The sequence below is a fragment of the Lichenostomus cassidix genome, chromosome 2 (genome assembly GCF_008360975.1).
Source record: "Lichenostomus cassidix isolate B80296 chromosome 2, HeHo_3.0, whole genome shotgun sequence".
Taxonomy (NCBI): Eukaryota; Metazoa; Chordata; class Aves; order Passeriformes; family Meliphagidae; genus Lichenostomus; species Lichenostomus cassidix.
Genome location: NC_139482.1, coordinates 91199653 through 91221713, shown reverse-complemented (window position 1 = coordinate 91221713; position 22061 = coordinate 91199653). Strand labels below are relative to the sequence as shown.

The window sequence follows — 22061 nt, the reverse complement described above, 5'->3', positions numbered from 1 at the left end:
GTATAGTCAGTTCTCATTAGGTGTTCTAATCAATCCTCTTGTGACCAAAACTTTAATGGACTTCATTGGTCATTTTATTGGAATTAAATATAAATTTAGACCCTTTGGGCTGTGAAACTGATTTAGTTGGTACCATTACAAATATAGCATGGTTTCACCAGGTTTTGAATGATCCAGATTCTGGATCATTCTGGAATGATTCTGGAATGCCAGTATGTAAAAGATCTCTTCCCCATTCTACCTACCCTGTAACATCCTGTCTGCTACATTTCATCCTGTCTGGTCTATTTTCTCATTCTCCTGTTAACTTCAAAGCAGAATGAAAGGTGGGTGGAAGATGGGGGGTTTTCAGTTGTGCACTCCAGTCTGGCTTCCGAGTCACCCTCACCAAAGTGTTTAGAAGCAGAAATCACATGGCAGCAAGGGAGAAATGGGAAGGACTTCATAGTTTCATTCAGGATGTCAAGAGAAGTACTGAGAAGCCAAGTGCTTTGGGTTTCCTGGGTCAGTGGATTATCCTGTACCAGGATGCAGGGTGGATGGAGGAGGAGATTTTTTAGGCATCTAACTCAAATTTAATGTTAGAAAGAAAACCATTTGTAAAACATTATGCAAATGAAGGAGTCTGGGACTTTACTGTGACAGGCAATCATATCCTCTTCAGATTCTTCCTGCTTGCATTTTTTTATTCATTTAAGTGAACCCTAGAGTGCCTCAAAGGTTACTGAGCAAAAAAATCAGAGACATAAACTATGTTTTGCTGGATCAGAGACTGAATGTTGTTTTCCATTTCTCTGTCTAAAGATTCATTGAGGAAACACATCAAAAGCAAGTCAAGTTGTGTCCATTTCCATTGTGGCAAAGCAAATGAGGGAACAAAAGTTGAAGTGAAACATCAGGTTGCAGCTGCTGCAGAACCAGAGGGAGAAAAGCCCAAGGAACACGCTGTGGACACAACGGGTGCCTCTGCTCGGAGGAGCAGGAGGCTTTCTGCTTCAACCTGTAGGACTGCCAGTGCTGGGGAAAAGCTGAGGGATCCCAGTCAGCCTCCCTCTGGCAAGAGGGACCATGGTGAAGGGAGGGCTGTGTTCTTCTGTGATGTTGGTTGTACCAGTGGAACAACGCGAAACTCAAAGCCGGGTGAAGCTTCTTCCAAAGGCAAAAGGCACCAGCAGAAACCCAGAAATAAAGATGTAAATGATAAGAGATGTTCACCAGCTGGTTCTAGTAGACCAGGAAGTGCCGAAACAGTATTTGTAAGCACCAGAAATGACAGCCTGCATGCTGTAGAACAAACTGACAAAGTGGGAAACAATGAAATAACAAAAAAAGCCTCCTCATTATTGTCTACTGAGGCAGAACCTACCAGGACTGTGCCAAGAAACCCAGTAGCATGTTCTGCTTCTGATGACAGTTTGAACTTGGAAAAAACAGGCATAATTGGATCCAGGAATGCAGATGATCAATTATGTTCTGTTCCATGGCAAAGTACAAATATTGAACTAATCCCTTTAGAGATTCGAATGCAGATCATAGAAAAAGAAAGAAAAAGAAAAGAATTGTTTCGGAAGAAGAACTATGCTGCCACAGTCATACAGAGGACGTGGAGAAGGTAAGATTACTGTTGCAGTAGCTAGGGAAGAGTGAGATACAAGTAGGTGTAAATTAAACTAGGCTTGTTAGCGATGTCATTTATTTGGTCCTTTTGCTTACAACACTGCCAGTGCTAAATGAAGAAGTTAATAATCTTCCTCCACACCAGAGGAAGTGGGTTCTAGTTGCCTGGATTTATATTTGTGGGTCCATAAAAAGTGCAAGGTAAGGGGTGACTTTTAATAATCAGAGTAATTGTTAAACTCCTATTTCAAGCACTGATATTTCTTCAGAGTGCCAATCAGGATTTGCCTAAGCCTGAAGTTCAGTGACACTCTTGAAATTGTGCTCTGACCTGACTTTTAGCCAGATAACCAAACCACAAGATGTTTGGAAGCTTTGATTGTTCACTGCCAAAACTTGAAGCTAGCTTGAATACCTTGATTAAGAAGGAACAACTGCTGTACAGAAGAAGCAAACAGGAGAAAGAGCTATGTCCCAGTGTTTGCTTTCCACAGCATTATCCTGCTTTCATGAATGTGAGAGATTCATCCTCAGAAATGCAGTCATTCTAAAAGTACATTCCTTAATATTTAATTTCTTCTCAAGATGAGCAGGAAGAGTATGGCAGCTGTAGGGGAAACATTCAATATGCACATTATTCTTTTTTCTCTTTTTTAGTTAAATTTTCTTCAATTTTATTGGATGCAGAAAACTATAAATTGCTGATGTTTACTAATATTATTTCCAGGTCTCTTGCTAGTTTCTCTGAGGGGCTCTGAGTTGAAGGTGTCCCTGGCCATGGCAGGGAGGGTGGATGAGATGGTCTTCAAAAATCCCTTCCAGCCCAAACCACTCTGCAGTTCTGTGATTCCATGCCATATTCCTCATACCCACTCTGAACTGCAAAGCAAAGCAGCCACTTTTTCTCCCAGGGTTCCACCACTTCTGCTCTCTGTGCTGCTTTCACACACTGTGTAAGCAGATGGGTGCTCCTTGGCCTTCTTTGCTGTTGTAGATCCTGAGTTCTTGTCTTACGTGTTGAAATCCTTTAGATACCAATTTGCTTGTGCAAATTTCCTCACAAGAACTGGGATCCAGAGACTGGCATTGAGCTGACTTAACTGCATGGAAATCTGCATTCCATTTACACTTTTTGACTATCTGAAGATTTTTGATAGGCCTTTCTATATGGCTGAAATAAGGATGGTGTGCTATCTCTCCAAGAAATGCATGCACTTTTTAATACTTTGTATTTTGGAAATTGTGGGAATTAAAGATTGTTTAAATTACATTTGTTATTTGAATAATAAATAGTGAAAAAGAAATATATTTGTTCTGTTTGCAAGAACTTATGGAACACTAACAGAGATCATGAATTCTGCGAGGCTGCAGGAGATGTTAGTTTGGCAGTTCTTCCACAGTCTTGCACTGGTAAATAACATGTGCTTGTAGACAGCAACAAAAATATACACTGTTAATTCTGTGTAATTCTACATTAGGAACATGTAGAAGTTCATGCTTGAGTTCTGGAATTTCTCTAAATTAGAACCAAATGCTTTTGTCTCACTCTGCAAATTTTATAGTCCTGATTTACTCTTTGAAGGTAAACACCACAGCAGAGTGGATGGTACTGGTCTGCTTAAGCAGATTAAACTTGTCATTCTCAGGAGAATGTTCCAATTCCCAAATCCGCCAACTTTATAAATGTACTCCTCAAAAGTGTATCCTAAGGTGTGTGGCTTGCCAAAGGTTAATTGCTTCTCCTGCTCGTTGAGGCTTACAGGTTGTGTGTCTGTGTTCTCTCTCCTGGGGGCACTGGGGGCTGTACCATGCTCCAGGGCCCACAACGAGTCCACAGAAGATGGAATAAGTTGGTTGCTGTCACTGTTGTTCTCCCACTGGAGTCAAGCTGTATTTTTTTCATATGTTATTGCTGTGTGCATACTTTGGCCAGCAGTAGTTTTTAAGATTAGAGTGAGAATAACGCCAGCTTTGTCATTCTGCATGGATATTCCATGTTGCTTTTATGTGCAGTAGTTTTGTTGACCAAGCATTGGGGTTTTTTTTAAGGCATCATGTCAGATCCATATTTTATCAAACTTGGTCCCATTCTCCTTTTTTCTCACTAGGATCATAATGATCTGTTATGAGAAAGCTGAATTAAAATAATGTGCACTTGCCCTAGAGATAACTGCCTATATCTTCTCAGTGTTAGAACCTCACAGTTGTTTTCTTGTTGCTAAAAACTACCAGAAGCTCTCTACAAACATGAAATCACAGCTGGGTGCAAAGGTGGAGTGACTGTGAATGGGTCATTTCACATATCAGCAAAGGCATCTGGCAGTAATTACTGGATTCCAAGAGAGTAGCTTAGTATTCTTTTCTGCTCAAGTATAAAACAGTTCCCCAATTGTTTTTTCTGCAGCAGCATTCACTTAACCCATCCTCAGCTTGAGTTATGTTAGCAAGTCACTGTAACTGTGCTCCCTCTTCACTTTCTTTTCCTCTCTCACCCTGCTGAAAAGTTAAAAGTGACATGTTAATTAAGAAAACTGGGTCATTTTTTCCCTCTGTTCCTCAATGATACTCCTGTTCTAAATTCATACCTTGCTTTGCAACTTACAGGCCCTGTAAGATGCTGTTGCTGCCTGCATTTGTTATGTACTTTAATGAGCTGCATAACAGTACATGCCTGAATTCTGAAGCTTCACTAAATTACGATTAAATACATTTGTCTCACCCAGCGAATTTCACAGAGGTAATTTACTAAGCTTATTGGAAGTTTAAAATTATTTGGGCTGTAACAGAGCATATCATCCCCCTTTGGCATTCTATTGTGCTTTTATGTACTCATTTTTTGGATATGGCTGCTGCTTTGTTTGAATTATATAGTTCATTGGCTTAGAACATATATTTAAATAATGTGGCTTCTTGTCTTTTGTTTTAATTTAGAACTTGTTGCAGAGGAAGCAACAGAAAAAAATCACCTCTTTCTCTCTCCTTCCCCCTTCACTAAACTGGGGCATCTATAGAAGCCTTTTTGAATGCCACAGGGGATGATGATCAATGTGTTTTGGCCTGTTACCAAACACTTATAATTAATATTTCACAAGTGTTACTCAATGCTCATTTGTGACAGGTTTGTACTGGGAGGATTCAGAGTTAATTGCTAAGCCAGTTAATTGACTTGTGAGTGTGAAACGCCAATATCCGATTGAATACTTATGTCCGATTCATGGGAAAAAAAACCCCAAACAACTCCTTGCTGCTGGTGCCATTTGCCACTGGAGTGTGAAGAAGGACAGACAATCTGCTGCTGCCACTCGGCAGAGGGCTGTGACTGTGTGTAAGATCAAAGCAGCTGGGGCAAGGTTGGGTCAGAAGCCAGGGAGCCTTTGAAGGGAAGAGAAAAAACACAGATTGCTGAAAACAGGCTGAGGGGAGCATCTTCAGAGGAGGGGTGGAGAGCAGCTCCGTTTTCTGCAGAGGAAATGTGCAGCTGAACCCACAGGAGGTAGATTTGGGTTGTCTCTTGCACTGACTGACTGAGGACACGAAGTGGTAACACACACGAGAAAGTTTGGTGCTACTAAGCTGTGAAAACAGTGAAAATGAGGAACAGTAGTGGTTATACTGTTACCATAAATATTTATAGTTTTGTCTTCTGATTATTTTCTATTTTAAAAGCAGTTGATAAGCTGACATTGAAGCACTGTAACTTTTGATACCTGTAATGCCAGATCTTTACTGTGTGAAATTATGGATGCATCCAAAACTGAACCGAACTCCTACTTTCTCTTCTGAACAAACATCTCTCATCCAAGTGACTTAGCACATCAGTGAGAGTTCTGTTTTCCCAGTTACTCATGTAACCCACCATGTGAACTGATGCGTGGAAAGCACGGAAGTTAAAACAGGTCACCTAAAACAAGTGCTCTTCTCTTTTCTGCTCTCTAGTTACCAGCTAAGACAGGAGTTGTTTCAGGTCCTTGGTGCTAAGCGGCAGTGCAAGGAAGATGAAGACAAATGGAGACAAGAGACAGCTGCCTTCTTCATTCAGGTTGCTTGGAAGAAACAGCTGAACCGTAACCCTCTGAAATCAGTTCCTTCATGTAAAAATCTGAAATCTGTAAACAAAGCCAGCTCAGCCATAAAAACCAGCAAGCAGTCCATCCTAAAGCAGATATATGGTAATTTTCCCTTCACTATAATTTATTTTAAATAATTATGCTTTTATTTTTATAACAGGTTGTATTTGTCTATGTACTTCTTACCTAATTATTAAGAATTTCAACTATTTATAAAAATTAGCCTGAATCTCAGGTGTTCTGGGCAATTGTATTTCTGTTTCAGGTTAAAAAAATCAAACAATTTTGTGATTTAAAATGGCTGCTGCTAAAGCTGTTTGAATTCCCACACAACATTGTTTCAGCACAGGTCTTGTGCAATCAAATAATTCCATTGCCAGAGCTGCTCACATCTATCAATGTGGAAAGAGAACAGAGCAGTTAAGCTGGGATAGCTGGCTGTATCCATGCAGAGTGGCTATCTGGATCATGATTTGGGTTTTTTTAAGCATTGTTTTAAACTTTGTTTAGTTTTGTATTGCTTTAAAAATATTTTCATTTGAAGAGTATGTTCCATGTTGATAACTTCCTTATATGAAGTGGTCTTTATGGAAAGAGTGAGATTGTCTTTTATGATGACTCTGCCCTGCTTGGCACTGTGCCTGAATGTGCACATGAAGTGGAATACATCTCAAGAAAAGTTAGAGGAAAAGCACTGCTTCTAGACCTCAAGTTCCTGTACAGTGTGCATCACTGGTTGAGTAAGGATGTGCTAACTGTATATACTTTAACAGGTGGTAAGCCACTTCTATCATGGCTCTGTAGCTTAGAGAGCCAAGAAGGATAAAACAAAAATAAAGCTAATAGATTTATTTTCCTTTTTTTTTTTTTAATAGCAACTGCAAGATGTATTTTACCTTTAGTTTAATTTCAGTTGTGGTTATCACAATTCTCTATCATACAGAATGTCTCATGAGTTTCCCCATCAGAAATGAGAGTAATTTTTAGGATAAAATAATGCTGTAGCTTACCAAAATAGTTTGTATCTATACATGACCCAATGTTTATGTGATAAACACAGAACTGTTCATATTGTTTGTTACAGGACGTTCTCAGGAAAGCAAAGTGTGTCAGTCAACAAGACCTCCTTCTAAGCTGAAACTTTCTGATATGCAGCTGGTCTCAGGTAGGACACATTCACTGTAAGAATACTTTGATGTTTATATACATGAGATTGGTTTCTTCTTAGAGAAGAAAACAATCTGCTCAAGGACTGGGCTTTCTTAGGAAAACATGTAACTACTGCCCAGCTGTTGTGATTGCACACTCCTTTCACCACTTTTGGGCTTTATTGAGCAGTGTAATTCTATCCTTATGATGTTGAATCATGTAATGAAAAACTTCTTTACTAAACGCAACTTTTCAGACTTTTTCAAGTGTATTATGCACTTGGGCTCGGGAGCTATGGTAATGTTGGTGCTTCACCACCTAAAGGTTTAAGTGTCCCACTGGGCATTTGGTGTTCCTGGCTGTGCTACACCTCAGTCAGAGACAGGCCACAGCTAAATGGGAATACAGCAACTTCTTCAAGGAGACAGGAGTCCAGGTAATTTGCAAAGGGGAGTAAAATACATTTTCCAAGTAGTTTAACACAACTCTGAAGTCAGAAGGAAATCTGACAGTGGACCTTACTTCAGTTTGTTAGAACTGTAGGCAAGTTTCTGCCTCACTAAGAGACAGAGGCCTTTTTCTTTCACTGAGAACTGTTTTAATTAAGAGGCATGACCAGACAGGTGTTTGATTGCCACTTCTTCATGCAGATAGAAATCTAAATTTTAAAAAAGCTTTTAGCTCTTTTCGTTTAACTTTTCAGACAACAGATCTCCCTGTCTTCTGAAATAAAAAGGCTTTCTCTTGAGGCTGGAGTGGCCTTTGCTTTCATAACTTGGTGACGAATAGGTTAGTGATAGGAACTCTGCCCAGTTCCTTTAGAACACTACCTACTTTTATTCACCTAATAGGAGCTCAGGGAACTTTAGCCCTTACTTAAAAGACAATAACATGTTTTTCATCTGCCTGCCTTTGTGCATGACAACATTACGTTTGTTGGAAAAGTTCAGAGCTGTCAGTGGCTAATGCCAGATACTCCGTTTCTGACGTAGGTGCCTGGAGTAGGTCAGAATGGACTGTTCAGTTTGATTCTTCCCTTGCACAAGGTACATCTGGGAAGGTGAAGGCTGACTGTCAGCCCGAGCTTTAATGTTCATAGAGCTCGTGGAAGAAGCGTGTGGTGACAAATCTGTAACAGGGACTGACACCCAACTCTGTCAAACACTTTGGAAGGGGGGATATGCAGAAGGTATTCAAAGTAAGGCAGGCAGTGGGTGACAGCAGAAAAGGAGCATGCAATGGGATACACAGACATGGGAATATGGGAATTTGCTTTGGAATATTCTAGCAAATAGGGCCTTTAAGATTCTTACCATTAAAACATTTCAGAACCTGAAATTTGTTCCTTTTCTAGTTTGTTTTTTAAATAAATAGACTCCTTTTGTCAATTCAGCAAATTGCACTTAAAGACGTGCTCTGCAGCAGAACCAGCCAGCCTGGTTCTTTGTTTCACTGTGGACATTAAAGTGTGTTCAGAGTTGCAAAGGAGTGGGTTTTGCAACTCTTGGCATTAGAGAGAGGTCCTTAAGATGTGCTGAGTTCACACCCTCAATGAAACATTTGGGTTTGCACTTGGGATGACCCTGGCTAGAATGGGATAAGGCCGTTCATCCTGCAAACTGAAATGTTTGCAGCTAATCTTTACAAAACTGGGAAAGGAAAACACACATATTATTTGTAGCGCATTACAGGAAATAAAAAAACATTGCAAGAGCCCAAACATTCAGCCAGACTCAAAACTGAGACTGGTCAGCTGACATCATTCTTGCTTTCTAACAATTCAGAGCACTCACTCTGGCCCTGGACTAGTTTAACCAACTTTCTAGAAAGGGCCCCCAAAACCTACCTCATGTTGCTAAACGTTGCTCAACAAACTCTCTTGCTGCTCTTCAGCAAATTCAGCCAAGAGTGTTGTTTTACTCTGGAACCCTTCATTCATTTATGGGGATAAATCTTGAGTTAAGCTGCACCATGAGAGGCTGCTGAAGTGCCACACAACAGCAGCAGCATCAATGTTCCATACAAGCTGTACCCAGTGCTGCAGAAACCAAACTATTTAGAGACCATCAGTAGTGAGATGCCAGGAAAAAGGCATGTTGTGCTCCTAGCAGATTCACTGCTTGTGAAATCTAGAACATAGTGTAGATGAAACTTCTTTTCACCCACTAGAGTTACTAATCAAAACTATTTTGTTCTTTTACAGTAAGCAACCTACAGTGTGTTAATTTGCTAGAGAACATGGGAAAATCAAGGCAATTTTCATACAACATGAGACCAACCACTGCTGCAAAACCAAAAAATACAAGACTCAAGCATTAAGCAAAACAATGTTTGGAATTTAAAATCCTTTCCAGTACAACTGTTATCTTTCATAATGTATAAGCCATCTATGACATACTAAACTTGAACACATTTTCAGTTTTGTATTATCACAGCATTACATGCCAAGAAGTCTCCTAAGGAGCTGGACTCATTTTGTGTACAAACTGTTTTTTAAATGCAACTGTTAACTTCTTTACCAACACAGGATGAAATCTGAATTGCACTTGAAAACAGAAAATGAAGCACTAAGCCCAGTATTGCAATAATGTTGTAGGGACTATCAAAGCTTTCCATTGTAAAAAGTAGGAATTTTGAACATGTTTATCAAATACAGTTTCAAAGAAGAGGGAAACTGTACTAAAGGTGTTACAGTTCTGAGAGACCAATGTTCAATTTTACCTCAAATTCATTAAATGAATTTCAAAATCCAAGTAGAAATGGAAAAAACAGCCTCCACTTCCCTGCTAAAGAAACAATTGTTCCTTAGCTAACAGTGGATTTGGAAGGAAATGTACACATGTTAACGAAAAACTCTCACTAAAGAAATTGCTTTCACAACCTATGGAAACTATCAGAGCGGTGTTTTCTACCCTTTGAAATTTTTTAATGAATATTTTTCTATGTCCATGAAATAGAGAAGCAAGAAAAGATGGGTCCTATTCCAGAAAAAAAAAAAAATAGTTCTTTTAATAGCTTTGGAGCTGCCACAGTGTACAGTATTTACCTTGCACAAAGTATTTAAAAAGATGAACTCAGCAAAAATAAAAAACTGTTACTCTAATTTTAAAGTATATTGGTTTTGATTTTCTTTTTACTTGATAATACACAATTTTATTTTTTTAAATAATGTGATGCTTCAAAATAATAGATGAGCAGACTTCAATGTAAGTCTGTTTCTCTGCAAGCTTGTCAGCACCAAGGACTAGATTTTCTTTAACACCCCTCACTGTGGCCACCACATTTTATTAAAACACCTTCCAGTAACATGTACTTGCTTGAAAAAGAGAAGACAATAGAAGTATTGCAGTTCTCTGTAAAATTTTTATTGTTTCACTTACAAAAAAATTGACAAGCTTTGTTCCAACATCTTCCATTCAAAACTAAATAGAAGTAAATGCTTTACAATAAATGCAGTTCGACCTCTTTAATATACTGTGTTTATAGGGCCAGGTGTCTGGGGATGAGAGGCAAGGTAGATGTTGAAACAGTAATGGAGGTCTGTGAGCCACTGCTCCTGAACTTCACCACTCTTCAGTGTCTAGGAAGAAGGAGAAAAAAGGTAAAACTCAATTTCCCCAACAGCACTTGCAAAACTTGGCTTCGTTTTCACAGTCAATCAGGTGCACTGTTAAAGGTACAAGACAACCTAGCTCCCCTGCACACCCTGATACTGTTCCTCTCATTTATACATTTCAACACGGTGTGTCTGTTAAAGCCCAAATAATAAAGTGTTACAACTGGGTACAGTAAGTCATTACATTTCCAAGTGTGTGAATTACACCAGATGTGCTTTCCTTACTCTTAATTAGAGTGGCTCACTTACTTTCCAATTCTGCAATTTATAGGCAATTAAAATGCAAATGAGCATGATTGTACCAGTGCAGGAAAGCTCCCTAACGCAGTCTAAGGAGAACTGCTACCAACAGACCAGTGCAGCTCATGGCCCAGGAATTCCCTCTTCTCAGGATGTGTAGGTGGCCTAAAGAACCCAACAACAACAAAACCAACCCACTCCTAACCTGCAAGTTAGAGAACCTCACCATAATGCCTTACATCTGCATTCACCACCGCCGTTTTGCTAAACAGCTCTCCTTGAATGTTTGCAATAATTTTTAAAATTAAACATGACATCCATGTAGTCTCTGGGAAACAAGAAGTTTCATACCATGATGTCCTTGATGATCTGTTGCACCAGAAACTCATTTGTGATCATATGGCTCCTGAGCTGCCCGTGCTGCATTAGTAAGCGAAGCAACTGAGCAACAATGGGCAGCTCTTCCCGACAGATCCTGCTCACTTGCAGGCTCTGCAGCATCAGCCTCAGTAATCGTGGCAGGAGTGCTAATGCAGAAATACATGATCCCCACAGCATATCCCTGAGAGGAAGAGATAATAAAAATTGAAATAATTGAGGACAAATAGTTCAAGGACGCTCCTGTGAACTGGCCACATGGCTGTAGAAGGAAACCTGCTTCTGTGGACTCAATGATACCAGCTGCATTCACCATAACTAGTGGGAAAGCAGAAAATTTGTGCCAGGAAATGCCAAACTTGAAAATATTCCAAAATTATGTACAGCACTGAAAAAAATTAAGGTCCTGCCCTGGAGGCTACAAGTGTTGCTTAACCTCTCACACAGTGCAATTTCTGCTTGATGCAAGTGGGGAGAGGTTTCTGTTTCAGTCATTTTTCAGGTACACCTGAATTTTTGTTTAAGTTTCATAAGAAATTAATTAATGGACTCAGCTCTTTGTGATATGCAAGTCATTAAATACAGTAAGAGAAGGAGGACCTGGGCTTTAAATAAATTTTCAGGAAGCTTTTAACCACTTTTCTGTATATGGAAAAGTTTGACCTGTTTAAAAGACATATTTGCATTTCAGGTGAACTGATTTGAATCTGTTATCTGTAGCTTTTGGGTTTTTAAAATCAAATGGATTTGCAGTCTATGTGATGATGCCTGAGAAGTTTTGTTAAAACTGAATCATCAGATCAGTAAAGAGCACATACTCATAAAGCCAAATCCTTTGCATGGTGCTTTTCAATGTATCTAAGGACACTAAGGCTGAAGATTAAGGTATAAATATCCAACTTTACAAAATCAGGATATTTTTGACATCCAAGTAGAACAATTTGAGATTAAACCTTCAGTTACTGTTTTAAGTAATTCCAGGTAACTTTGCAGCTTTCCAGCAGCTTTCCAGCTGTTTTTCTTATATCTGAGTACTAATTTGAAGTAAGCAAAAGACAGGAAAATGAACTCTCTGTGTGTGGGGTGGGGTGTATCCTTTCATTTCACATTTCTAAATACTGGTGGCTGCAAAGAGAGAGACAAGATGGTACGAAGAGCAGCTTTACCTTTTCTGTAGATGTTCTGCATCCTCTCTGTCTATAGTTAGCAGAAAGTACAGAAGACTGTAACAACAAGAGGCCAAGAACCTGTGCAGGTTTTCACTTATGATGCAGGCTTGATCCAAGAGCTTGTTTATGGCACATAGAACAGATCCAGCTGTGCTATCAGGTATTACAACCAATCCAACCTGTATTAAAATAAGACAAAAAAATACCAACCCAAGTTCATCACTTTATACAAGGTATTTTTTGCTGGGATACAAGCAAACCTAGAGCTTTCCTGTGGTGACATGTATTTGTTTCTGTTCAAACTCTAGGGAACACTGAATTTTTTCAAATCCCTCTTTTCCCAATAAATTGCCACTCCTGCCAACAGAAGATTAAATTGACATCTTCTTTCCATCCCTTCTAAACAAACATGCATCTCAAACATATTTGAAAAACACAGCACTGCTTTGAGCCTTGCTCTGAACGACAGTACAGGCACAAACAATTTTCTGGGCAGAACAGGTCTTTCCTTTTAAGCATATATCATGGGACAGAGAAGGCCTTCTGAGTCTTGAAATGGCAGTGAGCAGTCACTGAGGTAGAAGGAAACTCTGATTTATGCTACAGAAAGGAAAGCTTCTACTGGATTGTCACCAGGGTGAGTCTCCTTTGAAGCCCAACAGGAGGTTTATGAGCCAAGGTAAATCAAAGCTAATGAAATATATGGTGAGCCCAAGGTGGGGTGATGCTCTGCTGTTGTTAAAGAGAGATCATCTTGAGTAAGAATTTTATAGGCATGATAAATAATTTAGAAAAAAAATTTTGTGTAGAGGCAGTGAGTTAGAAAGCAGTTTAAATTTTGAAGTGCTGTGGAGTAAGTACCTAGATTTTTGTCCTGTAAAGCCATAAAAAAATCATGCACTGCTAGTGTGGCACCATTTACCTTTAAAAAACTATTAAGGAGTTTGAGAGTAGTCTAATATGCTCACCTGCAAGCACACTATATTAAGCTTTCAGAGGCAGTTGGTTCACTTAACAAGTTCAAGTGTTTCTTTTAGAAATGCTTAGAAAAAAGATCAATAAAGTACAAGCTACAGAAATGTGAAATGTATTTCATTCATACCATTAGTTGTGAGAGGTAAGAGATACAGAACAACTACAGGTTCAAACTTTTAAATCCTTCCAGCCTAAGACACTGGGTGTATTTCAAGGACACAAGCACAGACTGCTGTCCCAGGCTGACCCTGTGCCAGTCAGGTGCAGAGGCAGGAGGAGGAGGATGATGATGGTCCTGCCTGACAGAAGGTGGGACTGCAGCTGTCACCATGACCCTGCAGAATACTACAGGACACTGAGGCACCAAGCAATAAAAATGAATAATCATCTTCCTGATTAATCACAAATAAGAAATAATGTCAGCGATCTAGATGCACATAAAGAACCACCCTGAAGACCAACTGAGCCAACACTACTGATGGAATGTGCTGGTCAGCCAGTCTGAAAGATGACAGGAACAGAGATGTCTCAATTTATATAAACCCAGTAGATGAGGCTGCTCAAATAAGTTCCCATAGAAGATGTTGCCTCCATGGTGACTTTGCTTCCTGTGAGGTGTCAGCAGCCAGTTTGAGACCTTGGGCAGCAGCCTTGCCAACCATAAAAATCCAATTAACTCTTTGCTCTCAAAAAGACAGGGCAGTAGAACATATAAGCCTTTTTAAAGTTGATTTAAGTCAAACCCACCCCCAAAAATCCAAATTATGGTTATAGGTAAACTACTCCCTGTGGAATCTTTGGTCTAGTAATTTCTCAGTATGGCTCCATGCAGAGAATTGCAGACACTTGTTAGATCACAGAACCATCCCAACAGGAAGGCAGAGGCAGACCCTTCTCATCAGGCAGCATCATAGGGAACTGCAAATTCTGTCCCTGACCATTCTGTTACCCAGCTCTGGCTTTGCCATCCCCATCCTCAGCTCAGGCATGTTCAGGATTAGAAGTCAGGCTGTAAAACCCACAGAATGGGTCTAGTTGGAAGGGACCACAGGGGGTCATCTGGTCCAACCTCCCTGCTCAAGCAGAGTCATCCCAGACCATGCGGCACAGAATTGTGTCCAGATGGTTCTGGAGTATCTCCAGTTAGGGAGACACCACATCATCTCTGGGCAAGTCTGTTCCAGGGCACAGTTACCCACACAATAAAGAAGCTTTTCCTCCTGTTCAAGTGGAGCTTACTGTGCAATCCTGTCTCCTTCCAGTTTCTGCCTGTTGCCTCTTGTCCTGTTGCCCACAAAGAACCTGGCTCCATCTTCTTGGCATACTTTAGATACTTATGTATATGGATGAGGTAAAAAACCTCATCTAAAGCTGCTGTTTGCTTTTTTGAAAAGCAAGCCAAACCAAGAAGTGCTTCATTTATGGCCAAACTGCCTTGGAGACAAGCTGAAGTACTCACAAATTTGAGCAAAATTACTCATGTATGTTTAGATACCAACGATTATTATGTATTTTTTAAACTCCCCCAAATCTTGTTTAAAGCTTTTGCAAATGCTGAAATTATATACGAAATACATAGTGGACTTGAGGATTCATGAGACTGTTAGCAAATTTATCACAAAGAAGCTTTAACATAAAAGACAAAATGGTACTTACCAGATATTTACAGATGCCAGTCTGGAGAATGTCAAAACACTGACTTTGTGAAGGTATAGTGGACAAGCTGTGACAGATCACCTGTTTTAATAAAACGAAGTTGTATTTAAGCATTCTGAATGCAACCAGCAATCACTCACTGTGCAATCAGACTTTGTTGGCAGACCTAAATCCGAAGTACCTACAGGGACATGTAGCAATTTTGTCTCCAAGTACTGATTCTTCACAGTGTATAAGAGTAACATTCTCAACATGAATTGTTCAGTGCTTAAAGAGATGATGGTCTATACCATTAGTTTTTTGGGTAAGGCTTTCTGCATTTTATCTCTGTGACAGAAGTCCAAAAATATGCTATCAAGTTAGAGTGCCACATTGAGCCTCCAAATGCCTTTCCTCGGAGCTGAAGAATTTCAAAAATCAACTTCCCAAATAACTTGATAAAGCATGAAACAGAGGGATCACAGTGAAACAGAAAAATAATATAACAAAGAAGAATGTAGCAAAGATCTATTTCCAACTTATTTTCCTCTACAGTACCAAAAACAATACAAAATGTAAAACTACAACAGGAAATCTTGTTTTATAAACTGCATAGAACTTTCTGGTGCTTATATAATCAGGCACTAGCAAACCACCATAAAATGTTGTATGTCTCCTGGCTAGAGTAAAAAAAGCAGAGCCTCAATAGAACTAGTATGCTGTATTGCAGTCCTCAGTAGATAGTTTTCTCTGTTCCTCTTTTCCTTCCCATCTATTCCAATAATTTGCAGACTAGTTGGAGAGCTTGGATGCTCTCTCTCTGTTTGCATTCACTGCTTCTCTCACCAGTGTCAACTAAAGCCTCCAAAGAAGCCAATGTGCACAGCATGAGTGCATTATCACACCATTAGCAATTGTGATGTTATATGCTAAGGACAAGGAAGATGGAAGAACCAATATATGAGGAATGGAATCTTCTCTTTGTACTTAAGCGAATCAGAAATTAGCAGGATCAGATGTTTGAAGAAAAAATTTAAGTCCATGAGTTTTACAAATATCTCGACTAAGCAAAATGCATTCCTCTAACATCCCTCATGATTTAAGATCTAAAGAGAACTTTCGCAGGAAGATCTGATCTGAGGGATTGAATTCTGTGACAGTGTCTTGGTTCTGTGACTTAAGTTGAATCAGGAAGATCAAGACACCAAAACAAGAGATAATGACAAAACAGAACATATCAAGTGTGTTGGGTCAAAAGTAATAGTCCACAACATTTGCAGCTGGAGGAAGGGAACGGTTAGGGAAAGAACCTTTCACTCAAGGTCTTGTGGTATGAAAACTCAACTTTAACTAATGGTGGTTTAATCAGAAATGGCCAAGCAGCACCATTTGTGGTGATACAGAAGCATGCTCAGCTTATTCCAAAATTACATGTCACATCTGCTTTCAGCCCTGCTTAAGATGGCCAAATTCAGGAGATCCTTAACACATCTGCCTGGTGGAACATAACATTGTTGGGCTGTCATGACATTGATCACGTTAATCAGTATCACAGGTGTAGTGCAACTGTTTTGTTTGACTAATAGGACTATTTAAAAGACAATTTCATAGATACTCTTGCACTGGATAATCTTACTATACATTTACTTTATGATGAAATAATATCATTAAAACTGAGTACACCATTCTTTATATAGTAAGGCTTTTGTACACTGCAATTTGAAAGTGATAAAATACTAAGTAGCCTGCAATATTCCCAAGAAATCCACTCAAAACATCTGTGTTATGAGCAGTGTCAAGGAATAAAGTCAAGCTGCAACAGAGGTTATTACTGGGGATTGTCATGTCGAGGACAAACTGTGACACCAATCTGACCTGGCATTTTAATGAGCAGCACTTACACAAATGTGAAAACTGCACTGATGAAATCTGTCAGATGACAGCTCCAAGCTGAGAAATCCTGCCAAGGCAGGAGGACTGGACTAACCTATGGAAAAGATCGCACAGGTTTGATGAGTAACAACTATAGAAGAAAAAAAATCAGTGAAACAAAGGTTGTGGGTCACGTGCTTGGAGACTGATAAAAACTTCTGTACGCAGCTACAAGTTTTACCAGTCGGAAATGAGGAGGAAATTCTGTGAGTAACAGCTGACCACAAGGTGGTTGTGATACAACCATAAAATGGGCAAATGTCCCTTCAGGATGTAAAAATAAAGACAATCCCAACAGAAGTTATCAGACAGAATAAGGATCATCTGTTCAATACTATTGTGTAAGATCTTACTTAGAATTAGACCATTTCTGACATACTGTGCAAAGCAGGAGTCACTCATTTTCAAGAAACAGCAAACTCAAACTGAACAGACATAGAAAAATTACACAAAGAAGAGAGATCCTGTCTTACAGGTATCAATGCAAAGACTTTAACCTGCCTGGGCTGGCAAAATGACACCCAAGAAGGGATGTCATTGTCATTTACAAAGTGGTGAAAAACACTGCAGGGAAACAAATGCAACCAAACAACTAAACATAACAATGATCCTGGCTGGCTGGGAATGCAGATGAGATGGAAATTAGGAAGGATGATTATGACAGAGGAAAATGCAAGAGACATTTGTTGCTCGTAAGACAGAGCTTAGGCAGCTTACAAAGGGGTTTGCCATATGCTTGTGAGCACATCACACCAGACACAGTCTGCTAGAGATTCCTTTTGATTCAATATGGACCCACAAGAGGTCAACAAACTAAAGACCTTGAAGGCAGATCCACCAGGGCCACCCAGCAAACTATGATTTTATTATTAATATTTCACTCTTAGGACTATGTCCCTAGAGCAAGCTCACCAGTCCAATGAGGCTCTCCCCGAGTTGTAGGAGCATTTCATTACAGGTACAATACACCAACACTCAAGATTCTTTCCAAACTGGCAAGGAAAACAGGCATCATACCACTGAACAGCAGTATAACTGCTTTAAAGGGTTGTCATAAAGTGCAAGTTGTTTTTTCAACCTTTTAGATATTTCTGACTCTCAAAACTGCACCACCATTCCCTACATCAGTTCTGTTTTCCTTCAATTAAGTGGGAGAGGCAATTCTTTTCAATTTCATAAACTAAATCCTGCTTGAAATGGCTTTCATACCAAATGCCTGTTACAAAAAGTGAAACTGAAACGTTTTTAGACGTGGAAATGAAAGAAAAAGAAAACTTAATTATCACATGAAAATTAGTATTTTCCCTGACAATTTATTTTCCTTAGGCAAGGTTTTGCATGATGTTTAATTTCCATAATAAAATGTCACAGCTGATTCATTATATTACATTTGATTAACATTTATCACATTTTTGGCACATTCATGGATTAATTTTGGACCAAAGCCAGAGCAGTTTTGTTTCAGAGCAATCCTGAAGTAAATGGACTGAGAACATGCATTTTTGGTCAGGAAGGGGTAGTTTTCTTCTTTTTTTAAGCAAGTAGTTTATAACAGGCTTGGCTTAGGCTTAGACATTTTGTTGGGATTTTTTTCTTTTCTTTTTAATTTTGTTTGAATGTTCACTTGAATAAATTAACCTAGAGTAAAGCATTCCCTTAAACACAGGGATTATCTGTTAGCATCATGCAGCAAACACTACAGGCTCTGTAATCCATTGGCAGGTTTTCAAACCAAACCCTATTGATCAGACAAGCCCAAGTACCCAGCACGCTCATGAGCCACACAACTACAACAGCAGCTTCCCTATTAGTGCTTTGGGAAGTCATTGCTCCATGAGCCTCCTTGCCTGCCACACTGAAAACATATTCCAACAGCAGCCAACTAAAACAGGGAAGAAAAAGACCCACCAAAAATCACCAGAAAACAAACCAACCAAATAAGGCTGGGAAGACCCCCCAGGAGCACAGCCTGACCCAGGTTTTTTGGAGATCCTGACACCATGGAGTATTTTATTTCAAACAGATAAATTGAAAGCATTTTTGCCACTGACAGCCACCCTAACTGACTGACAATCCAATCCCAAACAGGCTTTTCACAGTTCTAATGTAGAATCAGACGAATTCCTCAGTTTAATATTGTTCATTTGTAAGATGCTCTCACCTCCACAAGACAGAGTTGGGATGACCCAAGGAAGCCCAGTCTCAGTGAGAGCCCTCATGGCAACAGGAACAAGCACACCTGATGAACTGAGACTAATGTTTTGTTCATTACTGAACTGTTCCCACTCCCTCAATGCTTCCTGTTAACACAACAGAATCCTGATTCAAAGTCTCAAGGAAACTACTTATCAGCAACTGTCCAGAGAAAATCTGAGTATTATTTCAAGTTTAATCATGCTGCAAAGTACTCTTTTTTCAAAGAAAAATACTCACCTTCCTCTAAAGACACAAACAAGCATGAGCACAGAGGAACCCAAGCAAGCACAAAAGACAATGGATCAAGTATTTTAGCGAGCCACTGTGTGGAGTCAGACCAAAGGCAGTTCAGACTCCCCACGAAGTGATTTTATCAAAAAAGAAAGTCAGTACACACCAGATACTACAACCTAAGGTGAACTTCAAAATATGTTTTTCAACTCACATCGACATGCACCCCAAACACAGGTAACTAAAATGTAACAGGCTGTTCTGCAGTGAATTCCCCAGCCCTTGTGAAATGCCTGTTTGAAGCAGGACTGTATCCAGTGTAACATGTTAGTGTGGAGCGCGGAAAATGAGAAGTTTTCAGGTGATGGGGCAGGCAATGAAGCTTGGCGTCTGAAGCTTGGCCAGCTCCCCTGAAGCACCCTCGCTTATCAGACACTGTACTCCCCTGACAGGTGCTGCTTCTCTTTCTGAAATAAATTGATTTGACAGGGCAATATTAACAGTGCCCTGAGTTGTTGAGAAAGCTGCGTACAACAAGAGATCTTTGTTCATCTGCCTTGGGTAAGCTCACAGGGGCGGATGTGAAAGGTATTCCTGATTCACTGACTCCAGAAAAAAAAAACCAACCTTGAAAAAACTCCCCCATAAAAACCTCCAATGAAACCCCCACACACTCACAATAAAATAAAACAAAACCTAAGTTAAAAAAAGAAACAGCCAAGAAGGAGGAACAGAGTCTGCAGGAGAACATAACACAGGTGAGCAACAGCAGAAAAAAACCACACTACTGGGCTAATTTTACACTCAGAGTAGCAAAATGGGAATGCAGAAACCTACTTAAAATGCTTAAGAACCTATGTGGTGTCCCACATATTTCCAAAGACTTAGAAGGATTATGACGGACAGCTCATGTCCTATTGCCAGTCAGAAACAGCAAATTCAAATTTGCTGCAGCACACAAATTCACCTTGCATTTACTAACTGTGGTGCTTGCCTGTCTGCAGGCTCCTTGGCTGTAGCATGGGGCCTGATATAAAATCTATATTTGAGACTCAATTAAACTAAGTGAAGTTATCCTAATTTGCCACCAGACACAAATACCTGAATGGCCAGCATCACAGCTCACCTCCTGTGCAACAATTTGACCATGTCTTCAAGTCTGGGCACCAGCAAGATTTGGTGCCAAGAGGCAGAGAACTATGGGCTAGAGACTATCCCACTGGCTCACTAAGTGAGGGGCATTTCTGAAATTACTGTTATCAGCAAAACCAGGTTTTATGCTCAATAGCTAGTGTGCTGTCCAGGAGTAGACAAAGCCATACTTGAAAAACGTCACAGATCTGGTTCTCTTCTCAGAGCCATCTTATTAACAAAATTCAAAGAAAGGACACCACAAAACAGCTTTTGTTTCATTCTCTTGAAGCCATAATATGCCCTTCTTTCACAGCTCTGCAGCTTCCTCACAGCTATAAAATGTCACCACAGCCAATTGCTCCTCCTCTGGATGCCTCCTCATCAGAGTGCATGCAGAACAGTCAAAGGAACATCTGATGTTGAAGTCTTGAATTCACCTGCCTGCCTCTTCTCCAAACAAAAGGGCTTGAAAACACAGAGAACCCAACACTCAGCTCTTGTCCCACACAGGCTTTTTGAGCAAATTTAGGTTAGGTATCACAAGCCAGGATTTGATGTAAAGCACGATACACAGTATGTGTGGAGCTGTAAATTCACTCTAGTTACACGCAGTAACATGTGAGCTCCCAGCTCCAAGGTGTGACAAGACATGCTGGAAGTGTATGATACAAGTACAATGGAGCACTGACCTCAGCTCAGGTTTTCTGAAAGTTTGCGTTTTACTGTTCAGGTTTTATTGGTGGGGCTAGTTTTGGTGCTTTTTTTGTTTGCTTTGGGTTTAAGTTTCACATCTCAAGAAAACTATGAAAGAAACCTTTGAAAAAGAGCTTTGTTAATTTTAGGAGGCATTACTTCACTTAAATTATTTCCGTTCTGTTTCTCTGGACTTTGCACTACTTTCTGCAAAAAACTTATTTTCAACTCTAAAAATGAAAGCTGGGATAGGATGTAGCTTTACAAAATATTAATGGGCTTATACAGCATTTTTGGCCTTCTTAACGATTAAAATTGTACTGTATTCCTAGTTTAGAAGCAATTTTATTTAGAAGGAAATTTATTTACCCTCAGCTGCCTTTTCTCCCCAGTGTAACTCTAACCTATAAATCTCAATAAAGACAACAAGTTGAAATATTTCAGGAGCTTCAATTTAAACTTTACATGTTAAAAATTTTTGGAGTTTTTCTAAAGCATTAATCTCTGCTTCAAGTTAAGCTACAGCACTACACCACCACTATTTACTTCTCAAGACAAACATCCTTGCAGGGCTTTTAATTTACATGCATTGACTTGCTATCTTTATTGATTTGCTGTAATTTTTCATAGCAGATCTGTGCAGATCCAGCCTTCCCAACTGCATTTCACTTACAAGACTTAACAGTTTTTGACACCGATTAATGTATTACACTACATGCATCCCAAGGTTTTTGAATTCAAGCTTGTTTTTAAAAGCAGCTGCCCTTCCCAAGCATTTGCCCTTAAACATTTTAAACATTTGGTTATTTCATTTCTTCGAGTCAGTTGTGTGCTTGATACAGCTCTGGAATCTCAACTTCAAGCAAACCATCAAATTATCATTTGCTTTCCCCCTCTGAAATGTTCAACCGTCACAAACATCAAATATTACAACAGAAATTACCATGTATACACGGTTACCTTGTTAAACTCTTCATTTCTGTGGGCACTTTTTCATTCGATCCTGGCAGAGCAATTCAATTACAGGAA

General features: G+C 39.6%; 2 protein-coding genes across 11 annotated transcripts in view; one reads left to right on the top strand and one right to left on the bottom strand.

Annotated features, from left to right (window-relative positions):
- INVS (inversin) overlaps positions 1-9943 on the top strand; it is an 81502-nt gene extending 71559 nt beyond the window's left edge. For 5 of the 6 annotated variants that reach the window (XM_085052360.1, XM_085052361.1, XM_085052362.1 and 2 more), the window contains 4 exons: positions 805-1612; positions 5554-5786; positions 6769-6849; positions 9037-9943. In XM_085052360.1, coding sequence (XP_084908486.1) covers positions 805-1612; positions 5554-5786; positions 6769-6849; positions 9037-9152 — 1238 coding nt within the window. In that variant the 3' untranslated portion in view covers positions 9153-9943. Of the gene's footprint in view, positions 1-804; positions 1613-4221; positions 4355-5553; positions 5787-6768; positions 6850-9036 lie in introns of those variants that run through there. The other variant, XM_085052364.1, reaches the window with a different exon arrangement.
- A 233-nt stretch (positions 9944-10176) lies between these two features.
- The window catches only part of TEX10 (testis expressed 10), a 55027-nt gene continuing 43142 nt past the window's right edge, over positions 10177-22061 (bottom strand). For all 5 annotated transcript variants that reach the window (XM_085052366.1, XM_085052371.1, XM_085052370.1 and 2 more), the window contains exons 13-16: positions 14868-14948; positions 12234-12415; positions 11041-11251; positions 10177-10413 (exon numbers count right to left, since the gene is read on the bottom strand). In XM_085052366.1, the coding sequence (XP_084908492.1) occupies positions 10300-10413; positions 11041-11251; positions 12234-12415; positions 14868-14948 (588 nt within the window). In that variant the 3' untranslated portion in view covers positions 10177-10299. The remainder of the gene's footprint in view (positions 10414-11040; positions 11252-12233; positions 12416-14867; positions 14949-22061) is intronic.